Source organism: Neolamprologus multifasciatus, chromosome 9 (assembly GCF_963576455.1).
Source record: "Neolamprologus multifasciatus chromosome 9, fNeoMul1.2, whole genome shotgun sequence".
NCBI lineage: Eukaryota > Metazoa > Chordata > Actinopteri > Cichliformes > Cichlidae > Neolamprologus > Neolamprologus multifasciatus.
In genome coordinates this window covers 24,495,461-24,518,961 of record NC_140447.1, presented here as the reverse complement: position 1 = coordinate 24,518,961, position 23,501 = coordinate 24,495,461, and the positions used below count along the sequence as shown (strand labels likewise).

At 39.4% G+C, this 23,501-nt stretch overlaps 1 protein-coding gene across 3 annotated transcripts in view; it reads left to right on the top strand.

The window, feature by feature from the left end:
* gpr158a (G protein-coupled receptor 158a) overlaps positions 1–23,501 on the top strand; it is a 95,766-nt gene that overhangs the window by 26,329 nt on the left and 45,936 nt on the right. For all 3 annotated transcript variants that reach the window (XM_085172328.1, XM_085172327.1, XM_085172329.1), the window contains exon 3: positions 20,084–20,186. In XM_085172328.1, coding sequence (XP_085028454.1) covers positions 20,084–20,186 — 103 coding nt within the window. The remainder of the gene's footprint in view (positions 1–20,083; positions 20,187–23,501) is intronic.

The window sequence follows — 23,501 nt, the reverse complement described above, 5'->3', positions numbered from 1 at the left end:
TAACGTCTTCTGTAAGAAGCTTTTCTGTCCCCCACTCGTTACCTGTATGAATGGCACCTGTTTGACCTCATCATCTGTATAAAAGACACCTGTCCACAGCCTCAACCAGTCAGACTCCAAACTCCGCCATGGCCAAGACCAAAGAGCTTTCGAAGGACACCAGGAAAAGAATTGTAGACCTGCACCAGACTGGGAAGAGTGAATCTACAATAGGCAAGCAGCTTGGTGTGAAAAAATCAACTGTGGGAGCAATCATCAGAAAATGGAAGACATACAAGACCACTGATAATCTCCCTCGATCTGGGGCTCCACGCAAGATCTCATCCCGTGGGGTCAAAATGATCATGAGAACGGTGAGCAAAGATCCCAGAACCACACGGGGGGACCTGGTGAATGACCTGCAGAGAGCTGGGACCAAAGTAACAAAGGTCACCATCAGTAACACACTACAACGGCAGGGAATCAAATCCCGCAGTGCCAGACGTGTTCCGCTGCTGAAGCCAGTGCATGTCCAGGCCCGTCTGAAGTTTGCCAGAGAGCACATGGATGATACAGCAGAGGATTGGGAGAATGTCATGTGGTCAGATGAAACCAAAGTAGAACTTTTTGGTATAAACTCAACTCGTCGTGTTTGGAGGAAGAAGAATACTGAGTTGCATCCCAAGAACACCATACCTACTGTGAAGCATGGGGGTGGAAACATCATACTATGGGGCTGTTTTTCTGCCAAGGGGACAGGACGACTGATCCGTGTTAAGGACAGAATGAATGGGGCCAAGTATCGTGAGATTTTGAGCCAAAACCTCCTTCCATCAGTGAGAACTTTGAAGATGAAACGAGGCTGGGTCTTCCAACATGACAATGATCCAAAACACACCGCCCGGGCAACAAAGGAGTGGCTCCGTAAGAAGCATTTGAAAGTCCTGGAGTGGCCTAGCCAGTCTCCAGACCTCAACCCCATAGAAAATCTGTGGCGGGAGTTGAAAGTCCGTGTTGCTCGGCGACAGCCCCAAAACATCACTGCTCTTGAGAAGATCTGCATGGAGGAATGGGCCAAAATACCAGCTACTGTGTGTGCAAACCTGGTAAAGACCTATAGTAAACGTTTGAGCTCTGTTATTGCCAACAAAGGTTATGTTACAAAGTATTGAGTTGTATTTTTGTTATTGACCAAATACTTATTTTCCACCCTGATTTACGAATAAATTCTTTACAAATCCTACCATGTGAATTCATGGATTTTTTTTTTCACATTCTGTCTCTCACAGTTGAAGTGCACCTCTGGTGCAAATTACTGACCTCTGTCATCATTTTAAGTGGGGGAACTTGCACAATCGGTGGCTGACTAAATACTTTTTTGCCCCACTGTATCATTGATCGGTCATATTTTAGTTTAAGGGCAGCACGGTGGCACGGTGGTTAGCACTGTTGCCGCACAGCAAGAAGGTCCTGAGTTCAATTCCAACATCAGGCCGGGGTCTTTCTGTGTGGAGTTTGCATGTTCTCCCCGTGTTTGTGTGGGTTCTTTCCGGGTACTCCGGCTTCCTCCCACCGTCCAAAGACATGCAGCTTGTGGGGATAGGTTAATTGGAAAAATCCAAATTGCCATTAGGTGTGAATGTGCGACAGACTGGCGACCTGTCCAGGGTGTACCCCGCCTCTCGCCCTATGACAGCTGGGATAGGCTCCAGCGCCCCCCGCGACCCTGAAAAGGATAAGCGGAAGCGAATGGATGGATGGATGGATGGACGGTCATATTTTAATCACGTGCAATGATGCATTTACTGGTGCAGGAAAATAGCACGTGTTGTTTCCTTATATTGCCAATGAGCTCAGGGTTTTCTATGCAGAAGATTATATGCTAGGCATTACACATACATCACCATCAGTTTGCAGGAGCAGGCTTGTCACTGTGCTGCTGTCAAAAAGTAGTATAGCAATCAATTTAATTATAGACTGCATTTATTTAGCTAGGAGCAAACACTGCAGTTCCTTTGATTAGGGATGCAGGTCTGACTTAAACCAATCACGATGAAACTACACGAATGAACAGAGACGAGTGCGAAGCCCACGGATGATCGACCCCAATCTCACCTTCATTTCCTGTGGAAAAAGTGTACACACTCTTGTTGGGGTTCTCGTCTCTCCTCCTCTCATCTCTCACTAATGGCACTTCCATTAGTGCGTTTCAATGTTCTCCAAAAGTCTAGGACTTTGCTGCCCCGGGGTCAGCTTTCATAAGAGAATGTGGCTGTGGATGATGATGAATGTTTCAATCAATTAGCTTATTGCTGGGAACAAGTGGTGGGGCCCAGGGGGATCGTAGCCTGTGAAAGGCAGTGACACATTACCTGAATGATTACGCCACCCGCCGTAACAAGAAACCCTGACTCTGTTCTGTGCCGTTTCTTTTTGAGGGATGCTGAGTAAGATGAGTAACCTCTCACTCAGTTTTATTAACTGGAAATAGTAAAAAAAAAAAGACCTAAAATACAAACACACACAAAAACTCCACAAAAAGCACTCCAAGGGTATAAACCTCCACCAAGGCATTTCAGTCTCTGGGCAGTATTTCCTTTTAAAGGAATAGTATTGCATTTTGTACATGTTTGTTTGTTGTTGTTGTTCTTTTTAAATGCATTTTAACTTCCTAGTACCTGGTATCCACATTTGTGGACATCACATTTTGGGATGTCTAGACCAAATACCTAATTTTGCTCTACAAGGGCCTGATATCCATTTACGAGGACATTATACTGCCACTGTTCTATCAAAATTTAAAACGAATGTCCACATATGCAGCTCTCATTTTTCTCAGAAACAAAAATTAGGTAAAAAAAAAAAATAAAATCTGATAATTCTTTGTTTTTACATTCATCGGGCCCCAATATGCCCAAATATCAAAGAGAAATTAAAAATGCATGCCATCAAAGAGTTTGCGTCTTAGGGGGTTAAATTTGCACTTGTTTCAACTAAAATATAAAATGCAGAGTTTTGTTATTTGCTTTGTTGAAACTGATTTCAGCACACCTGATTTACTTTTATAATGAAGTATTTATTTTATTGTTTTGTAAAATGTATTTAAACATTATTATTATTAACATTATAAATAGTTCTATATAGCACTCTGACCTTCAGATCAATCTATCAACCTTGAAGGAGAGGTCAGAGGTCAAATGTGACATGATATTGAAAATCTTTATATGGTATTTTCTATATGTTAACAATACACACCATACTTTCAAGGGTCATCCAGTCTACAAGGGTTTTTGTCAATTTTCAACCAATAAGTCACTAGAGGTGGGAATCACCATACATCCCACGATACGATATTATCACAATACTTAATGCACGATACGATATTATTGCAATTTTTTAAAAATATTTTGCGATATTCAGATTCTGTACATAAAGGTAAACTTTATCAATATTCATTTTATATAATATCAAAGTCTCGCACTCAGTCTTTCTCTCATTTCAGTCAGTTTTATTGTTGACAAACTGAATGGTTTGTATTACAGTCTAGTCCATTAACTGAATGCAACCATCTGGTACAATTATAGCTATTCTAAACTATGCAATTTATGAAAACTATGCAGCCCATTCAGCAACTGAAGAATTTGAAAGTAAATTAAAACAAAATATAATTTTACATTAAATAAAAAAGTTTTAAACTTAATTAAAATAAAACATGTCTTAAATTAAAATAAGTAAACTGTCATGTTTATTGCTGCCAAAAAAAAAGTTAAACACATTTGGACAGTGAAGGAGTGTCAGGATTCTTGCTCAGAAAAAGGATCAACATGCTCTGAAGTCAGAGCATGTTCCAGTCCACAAAAACGTTTTTTGTAACAAAATATCGATTTCTGCTGTCCCTGTATCGATACATTATTAGCAAACAAAATATCACGATACTACACAGTATCGATTTTTTCCCCCACCCCTATAAGTCACCAAGTTCATCTTGAAGACTGCGGTGGATGTAAGCCAAATTGTATTGGATTGTTACCATGACTCTGCTCTACACCACTACAAGGTTTTATCAGAATTTATTTACTTCTTGAGCATGACATGCAAACACTACCAAAAACATAACCTCCTTGGCAAAGGTAATGACAGCAACTCAAACTTTATATTGGTGTATTATAATATTTTTGTATCTGGGTTTCATGATTTTTAATTTAAAATTAAAGCTATTATGTGAAATCTATATTAGTTAATTACATTTATTTTTTATATGAGAAAAAAGGAAATATGTCAAAAGGAAACTAAATTAGTCAGCCAGTTTAAAAGGCTAACTCTGCTTTTTCCCCTATCTTAACTTTCTTTTCCTTGATTCCTTTTCTTTTTTTTTGTTAAAGATATCTCACTCCAGACACTGAAGTAGAAATTCAAGTTGCTGTATGTGCTTGTTTTGACAAGAATTTTAAATGGAACAGGATTTTCAACAAAACTTTTTATTATATCAAATAAATAAATAAGTAAAAAAGCTTTCCTTTTGGATGAGCTGCATCAACCATACTGTTCAAAACATACATAGCACATCCATGAAAGCACTCAGAAAACCAAACCGCTGCCTCGGTGACGTTGCAGGGTGACGTTTCATGGTGTTTTATGCACTGAGCAGCATGTGCAGTTTATTTTTGCCTCACTGTGGTGCTCTGTCTGCTGTTGAAAAGCCGAAATGGTTATTTGTGCTCTGTCTGTTGAATCACTGTTACATCTTGACCTTGGATCACAAGGTTGTCCTGGCCCAGCCTGTTATCATCTCAATCACATGCTGATTCCTCCGCCGTGCACCCAGCACTGCTGAATTAATAACGGCATCAGTGTTAAACAACTGCTGCTCCGTCTTATCTCACCTTCTGTCCCTCCCCCTGTCCTACACATATGTTGTCCTCACATTAGGACATTACAGTGGCTTCCATTTATTTCCTGGGGGCTCGTCCACTATGACCGCGTTATCTCTCTCAATCTCCCAAACTTACCACAATATAAATTAAAAACTAACCAACATGTTTTAGTCCAACAATGAATAATTAACCATGCAAAGACCAGATTTAATTGGTTTCTTCCCCAACATTTTTTTCCTAGTATAGCCCAAAATAAATATTTAACGTCATGGCTACAATACACCAGTGGTTCCCACTTGCAGCTGATAGTTGGTTTGGATCGATGCCCAATCACATTCTCACCATAAACAAACTGCTCTGGAGTTTTTTGAGGAGGAGGCTTGTGTCTGGTTCCAAACAGAGTTCAAGTATGGTTAGTTTGGTGTGATTACTGTGCACAAATGAACTGCACCAAGGAGGAAAACAGACCAGAGTCTGATTCAGATGGACTAAACAGAGCAGGGATGAAAACACCCTGAGTCATCACTCAGGTCACAGATCACATCACAACCTTAACCTTAATAGGAAAGTTTAAAAGTAGTTTTTGAGTTTTGTCCGTTTGAATGATAATTTTCTGTGTCCTTGTTGTCAAGACTTTGGAGGGAGAACGATTGTCCCATTTGTGCTCATCATTCTTGCAATTAGTGCCGGATCACATCGCTGGCACAGGTTGCACTTTTTTTTGCAACCTCGTGTGTATTGATGACACACGTTTAAGATCGTGTTGGTTTTTCCTGCGATTTTAATGATCTCAGTACACAATCAAAGATGATTCATAGATTATACAGAGGGAGATGTTGCAAGAGTTTCAAAGACTAAGCTTTCTAAAAAAAACCAAAACCTTGTACTTGCTTCTGGTTCTGTTTTTTAGTAATACCAGCGCTGATATGGAGTTTTTGTTTAGGCGGTGAAACCAATCACTGCCGAGAATAGTGCAGCTAGTGCTGGTAAAAATGGTACATAACTGTGGCGACATCACTGTTTGCGTGTGAAGCGACTGATGTGGTGAGCATAAATGGGCCTTTAGACTCGGAAGGTTTTTGGCCCTGCAGTGGTTTTACAAGCCTACTATATTTGGTCCCTTCAGCATGAACAGATTTCTATCCTAACATTACAATTAATGCAAACACACATCCTGCAGTCCCAACAAGCTTGAAAGGAAAACAGCTGATTGGCCCCAACAGCCCCACTGGGGACCTACAGTACAACACAAGCCATCCATGTCACGCATTGCTGGCCAATGAGATGTAAATCAGGGAAACAATCTTTCCTTGCAGCCGGACTATAACTTACCAAGATCAGGCAAGAAAAAGGCTGCATATTGTACTGGCAGCTATGATAACGTGCCCTTTATTTGCATGGCAGTGGATGCAAAAGAACATGCAAATCTACTGGGAGAGTTTACTTGAAAACATGAGATACAGTCCCTTAATTTGGCTCATCTATTCATTTAACGTTTAAAAATGACATATGACGGGTTAAACTGATGGGGCTCATTTTAAAACACTGACATTCATTAGTCAGTGTGTCACAAATAAGATTGATTTGAGTTGTATTTGCATGCAAATGTTTTAGACCTCATTCTGTCCCATAATGACTCATTCGAATATGCAAAATTGCCATTTTTTTCTCCCTAAAATACACCGTAATTGAAAAACTAGTGTTGCTACTTTTCTCCTGCTAAAATGCCTGTTCAGCCTAACACTGAGAGCAATTAAACATGCAATTAAATCTTAGTTTATATTCAATTTGTGTAATTTAATAGTTTTGTTGCTCATTTAAGCCTGACAAGGGGCTTGGGAGCACAGAAAAAAAACATGTACTTTAAGTGTTTTTTGGCGGGTTAAGTACATTATTTCTGGTCATAACTGGTAATATATCCAAATATTCCATTTATCCATTTTTTTGACACTCCAAAAATATATAAAGACATGGATATTTAATGCTGTGCAAAGAATTGGTGTATTTTTGTGGTCAGTAAAGCCAGCTTTACATGGCCTACTTTTGAGTTCCATCCAAACGTGTCCTTTTTCTCTCCCCTGGATCTTCATATTTCACTCGACATGGCGTACACTCAGGAAAATCCCAGAGTCCCCCGTGGGAACGTGATCCACATTAGCTGAGCAACATTTATCTGCTTGTTTCTCTGACAGCTTTCCCATCCAAGTGTTCCCTCTGCACTCATTCAGCAAAAACGCTTCCCTCTTCATCTGCAGGCCCTCCCGCGTATTGTAAGATAAAAAAAAAAAAAAGCAGTTGTTTTTGCACCTTGGGAATTCCCCTGGTGTTAGAGACTCGGCATCGTTGTGGGGCAGAGATTCCCTCAAGACACACATGTCAGGAATGGTGTCACACCGGGCCATGGTCCTTTCAACCTGTGCATTCTCGGCGAAGAGGAGCAAGTTTTAATTAATTACACTCCTTTCTTTGTTGCCTGTTGAAAGAGTATGTTGGACGCGATTTACAGGGTAATTGATAATTATCTACAGTGATCTCAGCAAAAGCTGTGATTATGCTTCAGAGTTGATAAGATAGAAAGGAAGTCTGGAAATCCTTTTGTGCTGGTGTGGTATGCATCATTGTAGCAAAGGAGGAAGAACTTTAAAAGGTGAAAGATAATTCAACTCTCTTTCCACTGTTGAAAGAAAGATTAAGGAGTTTCTCAAGGATGAACAGCGATTTAGATCCATCTGCAGCTCTGCAGATGGAGTGTTACATAGTTTTGTGCTGGAAAAGTAGTTTCATGAGACTGATAGTTGTATTTGGAAACCAGTATGACCTATTGTCACATTGAAAAAGTGCAATGTAAATTGGGCACTGTTGTCAAAATGGGTAACATAGACTTTAGATTTTAAATACATGCTTAATGTTGTATAAAGGGTATTTCAAGCCAAATTACAATTTTCTCCCAAATACCCAAACAGCAAAACCTAAAACTATGACTCAAACTCCTGCCTGAAGTTTAGGGGATGGTGTGCCACCTAATCCAGACTGTTTTAGGAACATGTATATGCTGCTTTTCAGGTGGTAGAAACAAGCCACTGATATAACTGTTTAGTTATAGGACTTTTCAGTTTCTGTGATTGCCTTATTCTCCCTGTGCTTGTATGTGTATAGGTTTTCTCCAAGTACTCCGTCTCCCTACCACAAACCAAAGACATGCATGATTGGGTTTGTTGGGGTAGGCTCTAACCTTTGGGACCCTGAATTGGATAACTGCTCAAAAAATAGCTAATATCCCGCGATAGGTTGTTCATCCATCTAAGGACTAATATCCCGTTCTTCCTAACTATTCACCTCAAGAAGTATTTGCGTGGATGTTTTCTCCTTTGGCTTCCAAGAACTCTTTCACTACACAGTATCATGTGCCTCCAAGATGTTGAAGGCCCTTCCTCCTAACCCCTGTTAGGTTACCACCTTGTTTTGGTCAAGGAGCTTGCATGCATCAGTGATCCTTAGAGTTATACCAGGTAGGATCACCCATACTGGCAAAGTTGAAGGGTATAGGCAAAGCAAAAGACTGTTGGAGGGTGGGCATAAGGTTAGCACCCATATTCTGTAAAATGAATTCCTTTGCTACATAAACTTTAACAGAAGGATCTAACATAACTAATATAGTCACAAACATGAGTACTGGGCCTCAGAACAAACAGACTCACTCAAATGATTCATAATTCCTCAGATATTTACAAAGCTCCCTCTGGAAGCACTTTTTAAAAAATATAAACTACACTATATATTGAAAAACATAAATTTTTACATTAAAATACTTGAAGCAAGGCTGCAATTTCTTTACTGTAAAATTTTCAGTGACTATATTGTAATTTATTCAAGGTTTTTTTTTATTTGTTTTAGAGGACAATACAATAAAAAACATACAGTATTATATCTAACGTTAACATTCACATTCCTTGAATGACCATAATTTAGTTGACTGAGAATCTACACAGAGAGCAATAATGTCATTTCTATAGTGTGTATGTAGCGATTCTCTATTTTTACAGTATTTATATAGTAATACTGTAATTTCTACTGTCTATTTACATACATATACAGTTTATTTTAAGAAATAATATAATTTATGTGGGGAAAATCTACTTTCTTCCCCACATATATATGGAGGAAAAGTAAAGTTTTTCCCCATATGTAGTTTTTCCTCTTTTTTTTTTAAACTGCAAATTTTAAATGGTGACGTTTCTGTTTTTAGTATTCAGTTTGGAAAAGCATGCAACATTAAAAATAACCCATATCCTCAATATTGAGGATTCTGTTTGTTATTCTGATATCCTGTTAACGCAGGATGAATAAAACCGCTGATGAACAAAATTAATCTCCCCACTGGACACAAATAAGATGCTCTGTGGGCCACAGTGTTTTCGCTTCAGTGGTTTTCAAGATGACAACATCAAGGTAGAGAGCTGTTGGCCATAATGCACAGTGAGGAGAGATCACAAGATACTTTTGGTGTTAACTGTGGCTCCCTGCCCCCAGCAGTGCAGGCCTCTTTAAATGCTGTCGCACTAATTGGCTATGTGAATAATCCTGGAACTCTGAATTTACGTGGAAACACTTTGAAGGCTTGAATACAGTTGCCCCCGGGCAAAGTCTTGCATCCGCTCTACCCAGCCGTAGCAGCACGGCGTCAGCTGACGCAGAAAGCAAACAGTCGGCCCAGAGAGGATAAGAGACGGGCTGAAAGTAAAGGTAAAACATTTGTCTAGGGACCCATGAGATTGGATGTAAAATGAGTGCAGCTGTGTGGCTACAAACAAAAAAATTGGGAAAAGAACAGTGTGGGTGCACGGGCAAAAAGATAAGGTAGTAGCAGTGACAATGACTTGGCAGCAGGCTTCTTTTCACCCACGTCTTTTACTCCTGAAAGATCCTAATATATCGATGAAATGTAATTCCTCATCTAGGTCTGCCAAAGGGTGCCTGAGGATTCTCACTGCTTTTATTCGCATTCCCTCAGTTGCTGCCATGAACTGCCTGTCAGCCTTGTATTAAGAGAATATGGGAAAAATCACAACACAGAAAAATTACATTTCACTCAATTATAATAGTTCAAATGAAGGCCTGATGAACTAGAGATGCTCAGCTAACAAGCTAAGGCAGGTACAGAACAGCCTCTGAAATATATCAATGAACAAAAGCAGCAGACATCCCAGGCATTCATGACCTCTGTCCCTGTGCCCACTGACGATGCTTTTTTCAGTGCTTATGTGTCTGCTGCAAGTTGCAAGAATCACTTGCATTGTACAGTGTGGCTAAATTTGCCTGGCTAGTTTGTTTTGACACATACATAATCTGCAAATGTGATTATGAAAGCAATATCCATGCAGTGTCTGTTGTGTGCACTAAGAAGCTCTATGTGTTTACTCGTCTCATTCTGATGGCAGTGTTAAGCTCCCCGTAGGCCAGACTGTTTATCTTGCTGGTGTTTAGGCTTTGGTCTTTGGACTGTACCCAAAGCGAGGCCTTGCTGTCAGTGCAGCTCCGCTCCGGTTAAACTCCTGCTAGTTGACCTCGTTTAAAGGCCTGGCTGCCTGTCTAGCTGTCCCTCTGAGCAGGGAGCCACAGTCATCCAGCAGTCTGCAGTGTCACTGCCACTGTGTAGACTTTGTGTGTGTTGCCTCTGTGTTTGCTGGTGAGTCTGCACAAGCCTTAAATTTCATAGCCATAACCAGTGCCAAGATGCATTGCCCCATCTTTGCCCTAAAAGCTAAAGAAAAAAAAGAAGAAGAAGAAGAAGAAAAAAGTACAATACTAGCCCGAAGCAAAAATAAAAATTGACGTCAGACACTCTCTTCTTTTGACCTCTCTGTTATTCTCTCTCACAAAAAACAGACAGCTACAAAATCTGTGAACTATATTCTTGCTACTCTAATTTAATTTATCTTCTCATCATTAAAGTGGACTGTTTATGCTCATTTCTAGCTCTATAAGTAACTTTGCATGATCTTTAGCGCTCAAAATAATCCTTATTTATCTTAAAATGGGCCACGTTCCTGTTCTTCACTTCATCTGCTGCTTGAAAACAAGCCATCTCATATAGCTTTCTCCTCTCTTGATGCCAAAATGTTTGTGCAGGTTCTCAGTCATCTAGGTCATGGTAATCTAAGGAGCTTGGAAAGAAAGCGACTGGACTTCTTTAAGTTTCATGACAAGGTTTCTCCTCTCATCCAAGAGTTTCAGTTCTAAAGCCAAATGGTGGCGAGTCCCAGGTATTAAACCCTACTTAGGGCTGTCCCTTAAAAGGGTTGTTGACCCACTATTGATTATGTGCTTCATCACATATGCCAAAAATTGGAGAAATGGTAATAACCCATGACTTTTTTTCAAACCTTTAGAATTGAAGAAGCTTCTCAGATGGGAAATGTCTTCACGAAACTCAAAGAAGTCCAACCTCCTTAGACCCCTTCAAGCCAACTTTCTTCTAACTGCATGCAAACAGAAGGTTTAAAGAGCACGTGGGAAGCGACCCACACAAGAGACTGGATGGGAAGTCACTTGCATGCATTTTTTTTTCAGAGCTCTCACTGAAGGGTGAGAAATGCAACAGGATGCCTGAGTGTTCAGCACACCGCGTACAACTTCCTTCAAAATAAAAACAAACATGCATCGTCTGATTTCCCTCGTACAACTTCCTTCAAAATAAAAACAAACATGCATCGTCTGATTTCCCTCGTACAACTTCCTTCAAAATAAAAACAAACATGCATCCTCTAATTTCCCTCGTGCCTGCATACACATCTCGAGCTGATAATTTACTGCCTGCTCTGCACACACATGCAAACAGGATAAATTGCCCTCCTCCTCGTCCTTCTCCGCCTAACCTGCTTTCTGTGTATTCTATAGTTCAGTGTGCAATGATTGGATAAAAAAATTTTCCTCTGGGTTTTTGCTGAACTGCAGGATCATTACAAATATCTACAGAGGCTAATTAGTGCTTGATTAGGCGCTATGCTGGACTGGAAGAGCGTGGGCTATTTCAAAATGAGGAAGAGTCCTTGGCAGGCTCTAATTAGCTAACAAAATTAAGGTAGTTCTGGTTTCCCATTCAGGTAGAAGACTCCTGGCCTCTGCATCAATTAAAGAAGATAAACTTAATTTTAGATTTGTTTTTTTGTTTTTTTGCTTTCATGCTTTATGCCATACAGAGGTGAGGGAGGAAGACTTTGCCTGGACAAAATAGATGTTGAAAGTGTACACAATATTATACTGTTATAATTACTCTAGTTACTTCATAGTTACAGCGAACCCTATCTCTTCTCAGACCTATCCTCTTCTTATTTGGTACCTACTAAATAGTAAAAAAAGAAGTTTACAATGGATTTGTCAAGAATTGGATGTGCAGACGATGTAAGTGCTCTAACGTTTGTCACCGTCAATGAAGTCCACACTGTGTGATAGTGTTAAAAATGCAACTTTACAGAATAAAAATCAACCAAACATCATTATTTGGACATAAGCTGCTTAAGAGATAATGAAACGTTTCAGCTAACCAGAGTTCAAAGAATACAAGGAACAATGAAAACATGAAGACAAAGCAGAGAACGTAACAAACACTGGACTGGACTGTATATACACAGAGGGCTGATTAGGGAAGTGGTGAACAAGGCACAGCTGAATATAATAAAGACAATCAACTAACAGGAAGTAAAGCCAAAAACAAGATAAAAGAGTGAACTACTTAACAGAATAAAGCAGGAAATGAATAAGAACCATAACTGGAACAGGGAGATGCTGTAGCATCAATGAGTATTCAAGGGGGGATACTCAGAGAACTAAACACAGACATGATAACAAACTCAAAGTAACCCAAAGATAAAACAAAAAACTAACTGTAGAAGAGTAAAAGCTTAAAGCTTCTTTTAGTACAACCTTAAATGCAAGAGATGGATCTGCAGATTCTTAAACACGATGTCCTGACATGACCCACCCAGGGTCTCCTCCTGGTCTCAGGACCACCACTCTATGATCTTACAATTATTCAGACTCTGTGAACGCTGACTGGTGGTCAAAATGCAAGATTACTTTAAGCAACAAAAAGAGAGAAACCAAACAGACTAAACTACTAATCATCAACACAAGTCCAAACATCCTAAAGCAACTCAAAACCCTGAAACAAAATGTTGATTGATGTTGGTATTGCAGAAACCCCATGAAATGTAAATAAGTCAGAAAAATTGCATTACCAAAGAAAAATCTAGTATCAACAAACGATACTGTATGATTTTTTTTTTTCTTTGTGCCAATAATTTAAAAAGGTTTTGGACCATAAGGATTTGTTTATGCCAAACAGAGGCCACTCATTGTTTTTTACAACTACCAAAGAGACTACTTATGGGGTCACAAGAGTAATAATTTATTATTGCCCATGGGTTTGGAAAATGATGGTTCTAATGCTGTAATAGCCACAATAATGATAATAACTTACTTGTAAAAAACATTTTAAAACCTGAAGTGGCCTGATCTGAAATGAATACAATTGAAGTGGTGTTGTTATCTGGCCCTGCTTTGCCCAAACAAATTAGTCTCGAGTTCAATAATGCTCTCTATTCACTGTTAATGCACAGGTCAAAGGTGAGATACAATGTCAGGCCTTTCAGGGTCATTAAAAAAAGATCAACATGGATTGAGGTGCAGCTGTGCACTGCTATGAATCTGAAACATGGCGGCAAAAAGATTAATTTTTAGAAATAAACTGTAACTATCTTTGACAAAAGACCCCTACCACAGAGCAGACGCTTAGATTCTATTGATTTTAATACACTAAGTTACCACGGAAACATCCACCAGTGTGTAAACCTCTGCTTTTCTGGTTCCTCCGGTTTTGGGCTCTCCTCCACATTTTTGGATCCCGGCTGCAGGAATTTGATCCCATGAGTCACAAAAGCATTAGAGAGGCTGGGTGTCGGTTGATAAGGACGTATCAGGACAGAGGTTCTGACACAAAATCTTATTTATTTATTTATTTATTGCATGAGAGCATTATTGTTGTGCTGAAACAGGAAAGGACAAAAACTGCTGGAGGCGTTCTTTTGTCTAAAACATCATCCCACATAGAGCCACATAAGAAATCAGAAGCTATGCTGTTTATCCAAACTATTGAAAATAGTCCTTAATAAGAAACAAACCACAAATTCTCTGTGTCCAAGTCAAGAGTAATATTCCAAGGTATATTATTCAAGTTAAATAAAGCTTGAGCTGAGCTTAAATGGATTTCTGTTTGGTGCTTTTTCAGGTCAAATTTGAATTAAAATTATAACAAAAAAAAAATCAGACATTAATGATTAAAATGTGGTCTGTTAGAGGCAGCGCAGAGAGAGGGAGTCTGAGTGTGGGTGTGAAGCATGCCGCCAGTTGTGTGTACGTACCTGTTGTAGGCAGTAAAGGTTGGTCTGAGAGCACAATGCACTCTAACACAAAGGCACCAAGTCACCATGACAATTAGCGTGTCAGAGTGTGCGTGACTGACAGCTGCCACAGCTGGGAGGTAAACAACAATGAGCAACGCTGATGGGTAAACCTGGAGTGTCTGAGGCACTCGCTACAATACAAGCGCTGCACGTCTCTTATACACGCGACTGTCGTAAAGAATAAATCGATTTACTTACATCTTATTCTGGGATCATTTCAGAAATCAGAAATTTGATTATTTACATGGCTGGAATTTGCAATACTGTCTTTATATTTCGTGCTTCCCGGTCTGAAGCTCCACATTTTGCAGGGAAATATAAATTAAAACGAGAAGAAGCAACAGAAGAAAAATCAGAACAATTGCAATAGGGTTCCTGCAGCTTCCCTGCCTGGACCATAATTAATAGAAGATGTCATGCATATAGAAGTAGGTCACTGCCTGTGTGTGCTTCCTTTGAAATACCATAACACTGTGTTGCTTTATAAGCACAGAAGATTTAGCCTACATAACAGAATGCAGAATAGACAATGGCAGTGATATATTTATATTTGAAAGCCTTCTTTTATTGATTTAACTGCAAATACTTTCCTCCAGCAATCAGTTGTTTAGTCAGTTACATCATAAAACGTTCTACATCACAAAAAAACCCTTGAAACTCGAAAACACTTCAAACACATTTGATGAGATGCATGTACATAATGATCTTTGATTTGACTCATTGTTCCAAGACTTAAATTTCAAATATACTGCGTTGATCTTAGACAATATTCTGTCAGTGATAGGCTTAGGTAATTGTTTCTTGCTAAAAGTCATTTTCTTGGTAACTTAGAATTGTGCACATCTCCATAAAACATTTTGAAAGATGTGTTCATTTTCACTCATTTTCAGTTTTACTCATAAGGACGACTTTACCCTATGTGAGCGTCCACCATTGTAACAGTGTATATAAGGGAAAGAATGATAGCCCCATGTTAATCTTTTACAATATTCATCATTATTTACAAACTTAAAGTGTTTACTGCATCTTGCTGCACAGCTGCTTTGTTGGTGGATTGAACCCCTCCAGTCTTGATTCTTCATTGGATAGATTCAACAAGGTGCTGGAAACATTCCTCAGAGATTTTGGTCAAAATTGGGAACAAAGCTTCACACAGTAGCTGCAGATGTTTTGGCTGCACGTGATAATGCGAATCTCCTGTTCCACCACATCCCAAAAATCCTCTACTGGATTCAGATCTGGTGACCGTGAAGGCCATTTGAGTACAGTATGACATGTGTGGCATGGTCATCAGCTCATCAGAGAGTCCAGTTTTGGGCTTAGAGAGTGACACCCAGAATGGTCTTCTGCTGCTTCAGCATTAAATGGGTTGTGTATTCAGAGATGCTCTTCTGCAAACCTTGGTTTGCAACGAGTGGTTATTTCAGCTTGATGAAGTCTAGCCATTCTACTCTGACCTTGACTGATAACACATTTTAGCTCAGAGGCCTGCTGCTCACTGGATATTTTCTCTTTAAACCCTAAAGTTGGTTGTGTTGGAAAATCCCGGCAAATAAGCAGTTTCTGAAATGCCGTTTAAAAGTCATTTAAATTACCTTTATGCTGCATCCTGATGCTCAGTTTGACATTCAGTAAGACATCCTGACTATGTCTACATACCTAATTGCACTGACTTGCTGCCGTGCTATCGGCTGATTAGATATTTGGATTAACGAGCAGAGGAACAGTTGTACCGATTGTCAATATGGTTCAAAAAACAATGTAAAAGATACAATTACTGTTTTATGACTAATTTTCTAAGAACATTATCTTGTTTTTTTAAGATGAAAGATTTCTTGTGGCTTTGCATTTTACAGTCCTTTGAAATGTACCAGTCTTCTGCCTGAGATCACATGTGATTGATGGCAGGTAGCTCAGAGGTGGACTGCTTCTCCCTTCAACAAACTCCACATCTGAGCCCCTGCATCAGTCACCACAGCAGGCAGGAATGGGATGTACTGCCAGGGCTATTCCTGGCTCCCCCTGTCACACACACTAAAAATATGCATGCTGGCACACACACACACACACACACACCTGTCTCTGACAGTTTCTCCTAGTGTCTCCATCAGGTGGGAATATTAACAGTGGCAGGCAGTAGCTGTAGCACGATGAACCTGTCCTGAGGTGGTGACTTTTGGAGAATCAGTGGGGAAATCAGTTACCAGACTTTTTGTTGTTCCACAGTCCTCATTTAAAGCAAGAGCAGGTGGATTCAGATGAAAGATGGACAACTCGCCAATATGGCGCATCATCTGCTTTACAGATTCAATCCTGTGATTTTTTTTTTTTGGTCTCTAGACAGTGCGGAGCTAAAACTATCCAGTGAAATCCAAACAGCTTCCTAAGCACCTTATTTATGCGCTCATTCATTTCACTCATCAATGTCCAATCTGAGTATCTGGTTTTGAGTGGCTTGGCAGTTTGCACTTACCTCTGGCTGTCATTTCAAGCCAATAATAAGCAAAGAAAAATCAGGTCCATAAGCTTCATAAGCCTCCATTTTATTAAGTACAAAACAAGTATCAGTAAAATGCGTTTTTACAAAAGAAAGTAATCAAATTCTGAATCTGTAAGACTTTTATAATAATGAACTATATTCTTCTCCCTCATTGTTCTCTAGAGTATCTGTGCTCTTGTTTGCATATGTTATTACAAGTTAACAAGTTTGCAAGATAATGGAGTGGCATATTAAGATAATTACTCATACATCATCACCATTCAAGTGTGTTATTACTCACCTATGCTTTTAGCAGTATAAGCCTATTTGGAGTCACTTCTCTGAGTCAGACCTGATGTACTTAACTCCAAAACTGATTCATAAGCTCCTGCAGCACTCTTTACGTGAAACACAACAAGTCACTAACTCTGTTCATACACTCTTTAGAGCTGCACAGATGGACCTCTAGAACTTCTCACTAAACAGCTGCTTAGTGCAGTAAAGCTACAAGACCACACTGAGCTAAAGATGCTAAAATGCTGTGCAGGTTGGGTGATAATTCTGTGTGATCTTCACTGTAACTAAATTTTACAAAATATACCTGCCTTTCACTATGAAATAATTTATTTCTAGTGAGGTTTAACATATCCTTTAGTCAACAGTATAACAACAAACCCACAGACTGTATATAAAGGATGGCTGAGGAGTCGCACCTCTATTGTTGCTGACCAGCTGAGGGCAACTCCTCTGGCTACATAAAGACTGATGGTCACTTTTTCTATAGCCACACTAAACACTTTGCTAATGAACATTTGGTCTGTTTTCTTTGTGGTCACTAGTTTCAAATCTTACTAAATATAACATGATGTTTATTGGGTAACTAATGTTGCTCTTCAGAGAGAACCAGATGACAGCAGCAGGGAATGCTTTCGGGCATGGCTACTTTCTGAATGAGAAGTTGCTACACTATGAGCATGCAGTGTCAAACTGTAGTTTGACAGTCAGCTCTAGCTTCATATGTCTGTTTTCAAAACAGAGTGTTTAATACTTTGTTTAAGGCTTCCAGATGGGGCTTCACAAACCAGTGAATCATATCACTGTGGCTACACCCTTCAATACACAGTCTGTGCATAAACGAAAATGAACAGAAGCTACTGTAAAACTTATTTTAAAGAAAAACTCTTTTTTTATTCCCCATGAACATGACTGGTGGAAGAGTGCTTAAAAAAGCATGATGGGGGAATATATTCAAAGCATGTGACACTAATAGCATAAAATATATAACAAAATGTCAGCGGTTCTGTTAGTGTTCGGTTGTCTCTAGTGTTGTTTTCTGCTTTCTGCGTTCCCCTTTATCTGTCGTGATGCCTTGTGGTTAATTAGTTATCTTTTGGTTACTTCCTATTTTACTTTGAAGGTTTGGTTTCTCAGCTGTCTTGTTTTGCTTTTATTTCCTGCTTTTGTTCTTTTCCCTCCTTTCTGATTGTCTGCTTTTGCATATGTTTCATTTTTGTTTCAAACAATCAAATGTGCTCAGAAACTGTTTGGCAGCCATAATAAACCTTCAACAAGTCGCTATGTTAAGCCCACAGCCGAACTATGAACATTAGGCTCCTGTGAATAACTCTGCTTCTTATCAAAACAGATTGTTGTCATCTTTGAAGATTCAGGTTGTCATTGTAGTTTTAGTCTTTGGGATTGCCTTTAATTGATTTCCTCATCCAAGCACGTCTTCCTTTTCCTTTAAAATTCCAGCTGTTGGGATAAATTGACGTTTTTCACTGGTGGTTCTTGTTTATATGGCCCGGCTCAAACAACAAAGTGAGATCACACAGGGTGTGCATTTTCTGGATGTTGAGGCTGCAACACAGATGAGATTTGTCGCCATGTTGTTAAGGATTCTAAAATATAAATATACTATAATATACTAAACTATAATGCTATGTGCATATAACTTCTTTATACATTTCTTGACATTTTCCAGGTAAATCGATTAGGGTAAAGGAAGTGGGAGGACATTTTATAAATACTAGACAGCACCCACGGTTTCGGACCGTGCGTTTTTCTAACAGCCAATAAAAACATGCTTTCTAAGGATTTTTACCTGCATTTGGGTCGTCTCTCCGCCAATACTTGACAGATACGTGACATAGAGGGTATGTCTTGAAATAAGCATCTACTTCGTTACGAGCCGTGTGGGTATTATATAGTGTTTGAGTACAGCGGTGAGGAAAATCACTCTACACAGATTCACTTTCGAGGGTCTCACCACTAAAACGACAAGTCGTCTTCGACAGATTAGTGAAGAGTCACTTCATATACTTTGGCCTCTTCAGTGGAATTTACTTGAGGAAGTTGTCCACTGAATAGTAACCTGGTAATTACCTTGGGCTTTTGAGTCCTGGCTGGCCTCTCAAGGCTTCGACTGAGGAGCGCACACTCTCGGACTGAAAAATGCATTCAGCCCTCACCAAGGACCTTGGGAGACAGTCAGAAATAGCAGCCTCTCAAGACATGCCGAGTCCAGTCCGCTGTGAAGAGCATCACAGTGACTGGTGCTTCATTTTGACGTTGCCACCGGCCTTTCCTCTAGATCTCTCAGTCAGGTCACAAACACTTCATAGCGTGTCAAGTGTCAGCTAAAGTACCGTTGCTATTCTGGGCCCCTTGTCGTTTCTTTGGATTCATAAGTCATTATCGTCTTGGCTTAGAAAAACATGTTCACGTAGTGTGGAGAAAAAAAAAACAAAACAGTAAAGGAGTTTTTGAAGGAGAGCAAGAATGAGAGGGGAAAATGTGTTTGTACTGGGGAGATGATGAAATCTCATTCCCACAAGAAATAGAATTAATGGCGATTCTCTAATCAGGCAAATAAGTCTGTTCTTAATTTAGCTATTAATTATGTCTTGTAATTTGGCAAACAGCACACAAAGTCTGCCAAGGGTGCCCCCTGACACCCCTCGTGTTTTTCTCTGCTCTTCTCAGTCTACTCCCTATCACACGTTCAATCAAATGGAAGAGGCTTTACTAATTTAATATGGAGAGATGAGGAGGCACAGTTAGACAGAAAGAGGAATCTCACAACTTAAATAATTAGACCCGTGTCCCTCCCGCAAGGCACTTGATCTCAGTCTGTTTGCGGGCTTTACTTTTTGCTTTGGTATTGACATATTTTAATAGTTTTCACGTCTGTGTCTGCATTACAAGATGTCACGATTAAACGCTGTTGATTGTAAAACTTATTCTAGCTTAAACTGCACTCATTTTTGTCTCTGGTCTTCTCTTCTCAGTGTTTGCCGATCCGTGGTCACGGATTTGTCTTGGACAAGTACAAGTGCCACTGCAGGAAAGGTTTCTATCATCCCAACAGAGTAGCTGTCAATGGTTTTACAAGTAAGTAATGGCAAATCAGTCACTGTAAGATGATTGTTCCCTGTATGCAGACTTTATTCATGTGGCTGCGTTTAAGTGTTGCTAAACATGCTAACAATGAACAGCCCTACGACTTAAAGCAGGGAAATCACAGGTGGAAGTGCGTACATTATAGCCAGTATGTGCCCAATTATACCCTGGCTTTAATTCACCTTTGTTAAATATATTAATTACTTCTGTGCATATCAAAATGTTTGATGGCATTTAATATTTTCTGGAAATTGTCTTACTGACTAAATGCCACAGCAGTCCATGAAACGTGGCTGAAAGATCTGACAAATGTGAGTAAACTGAAGGATTGATAAGTTGTGTTTATCATACTTTTTGATTTGCAACGTCCACAGTTAAAACCTTTATTGTCCTGGACTGAGGTGAAGAGAAGAGCTGAGTGCAGAATGTAGAGTTTGGTGGAATAACAATGAAAAAGAAGTGCCTTAATTGGCAAAAATCTGAAAAAAAAACCAATGTCCACTGCAGTCACTGGACTAAACAGGGCGTATCCAGACACTAAGAACCAGTAAAACATGGGGGAAAAACTGACTTGATGAAGGTGAAGGTAGGATTATGTAGACACACAGGACTGATTGCACAATGAGAGGCAGGTGAGAACAGAGCACAGGTGGAAACAGCTAAGGTGGGGTAATTCAAGCGGGTAATTAGCGGAATAGGAAGTAAAAAGCACAGGAGACACAAAGGTAAAAAAATTATTATTTAGCATCAGATTTTGCAAGCAGTTTGGCAGCAAATGTTTGAAAATGTTTCCACATAATCATCCTTTTTTCTCTCACTAAAATAGAGCAGATGAATTAACAATAAGTTCATTTTATTAATTCTGACTCTGCTAAAAGCTGCACTTTATGACGACGGCCGTCAGCTATTTGCGATAACCGTATCCGCCCTGTCTGAAAATTGAAGTAGCCCCAGTACCTGGGGAGGCTAATCTGGTTCGAGAAGGGAAATATCTTTTTAATGGTAGCGACTTTCTCCAGTTTATTCTGTCTGCTGTGAGTTAATTAAAAAAGGCTTTTGCAGACACAGAACCCCAGTGGTTTTCACCTGCCCTCCATCACTTTCTGTGCCATACTTTCATTTCAATCCACTTTCCCTCCTGCCTCATCCCACTCAAACCTCATACAGCGTGTTCTCGTGCGTCTGTTTCAATTTTACCCCCATTCTCATCCATTTCCCTCCCCCTTACCTTCCTTCACTCAGATTTTTCCACCATCTTATTGCATCCATTTTTTACTCTAAAACGTCACACTTCGTGCACAGAGAGCTAAATATATGTTCTGTCTGTTTTAGCCAATTTGTGTTGTTTGCTGTGCTGCGAAGGCACACAAACTTGCATGTGCAAGTGTTCAAATCTGCATGAAAGCTCAGTTTGTGTGCATCTTTGAGAACACAGCAATAGAGAGGGAAAGCAAGCCTGTTAGCGAGGCGTTGTGCTGCAGTTTGGCCCACCATGGGGCCAATAACAAGCCTGTTAATCCACAAGGGGACATCACTGACACTCCTGCAGAGGAAGCCTGTGCAACTCTCTTCCCTTTGTCTCACAGTGATCTTACATTGTGTATCTTGCATATAAATATGGGAGAGAGGTTACTGTAGCTGCGTTTCCTTTGACTGTCACTCAAACGTAGCAGCAACAAACCACTGAGAATGAGCTAAAGGAAATGACTCAGTGCTACCGAGATAAGTACTCCTTTTGAAGGGATCAATGATGTGCCGAGTCATAGCTTTGAAAAATAGGCCAGTTTCTTTTTAAAGGCAAAATCCCTGCAAATCTCTGAGACAATGCCTGCTTCCAATAAAGCCTCTATAAAAGCTCTATAAGTCCAAAATGTGTTATCTATCCAACCACATGGGCATCTCTCAGGGGATTTCTATACAAGCCAATAACAAGTCCACTTCCTCCTTGTTGTCCCCCTGGGTTTGTTTAGTTTGTTTGTTTGTTTTTTACCTTACTTTACCCTGAGAGAGAGTTTGCGTAAGTTTTTGCTGCTTTCCAATGTGACCAATTTATTTGAGCAAATAAAAAAACAGCTACTTTTGAAGTGGTTATAGTTAGTTTATACTACGCTTCATTCAAAAACATTTCACAGCTTCTCTGGTCCTGGTAGAATAAACCAAAAAAGTTAAAAAGAAAAAGTCTTTGTGTGTTTTTTATTAGGGACCCGAAATCATCAGCCTTGTATGATATGCCCGTGACTGAACAGGGTTGAGCAGTGTTGACTTTCCATGTTCACACACAGAGATCCATCTCCCTCTTGTTGACACAATGTCGATGACTTCTTGTAAGGTCAGAGATGAAGAAGAGTATATATACAGTCGGGATTCACTCTGCCACTGACGCACTTCATCTGGACAGATCTGGAGGATAATTCAATAACAAGGAAAATTTAAATGACAGCTGTACCATCTGTTCCTATCTTCTTCAAAATATGATGTCAAATGTCAAATTATTGAGTAAAAAAAAAACAAACACATATACAAATCAAACAGATTTACAGGTCAAGGGTAGTTGTGTAAAACCTAATTCAGTGAAAGTAGATGTTACAGTCTTTTGTCTTTATATTTACCTATAACAAAGCGATCAAACCATTCAACCAATATTTTAACTACACTATTGATTATTGTTTCAAAATTCATTAATTTTAGCAAAAAATTTCAACCAACTGGCAAACTGATTTTCTAGTTCTGTTTCTAGCTAACTAACTCTGTCAGATTATGTGTTACCATATTAATAAATTTACTTTTTTATTCTGATTAATTTTATAGCGCGTGGGTATTCTATTTGTTATGTGTTTTCTATTAAATAATTTCTATTAAAGGCATTTGTTTATGCACAGCTCTCTTAAGGCCACGGCATTACCTTGATTTCTTTTCCAGCTGTTCTGTTGTAGATTTGCTCATCATTGTCATGTTGCATGAACAAATTTGGGCAAAGCTTTGTAGTTCTTGGGTTTTTGGAGTTTCTCTGAGCATTGCACAGTCTGATCTAGGGGTGAATTTGCTTGAATGTCCACTCCTGGTAAGAAATGGCAACTGTCTTAAATGTTTTTCACTTGTGAATAATCTTTCTTAGTGTACAATGATGGCCTTCTTTACTTTTATAGAGCTGCTCAGACTTGTTTACGATGATCTGCATCTGATTAGCAGAAATGCTATTTACCATCTTGATTCCTATGGATGGAGGAAGGGTGTACATAGTTTTTTCACACATTTCTGCATTTTGACTTAGTTTTTTTTGTTAAATATGCTGTAACATTGTGTAAT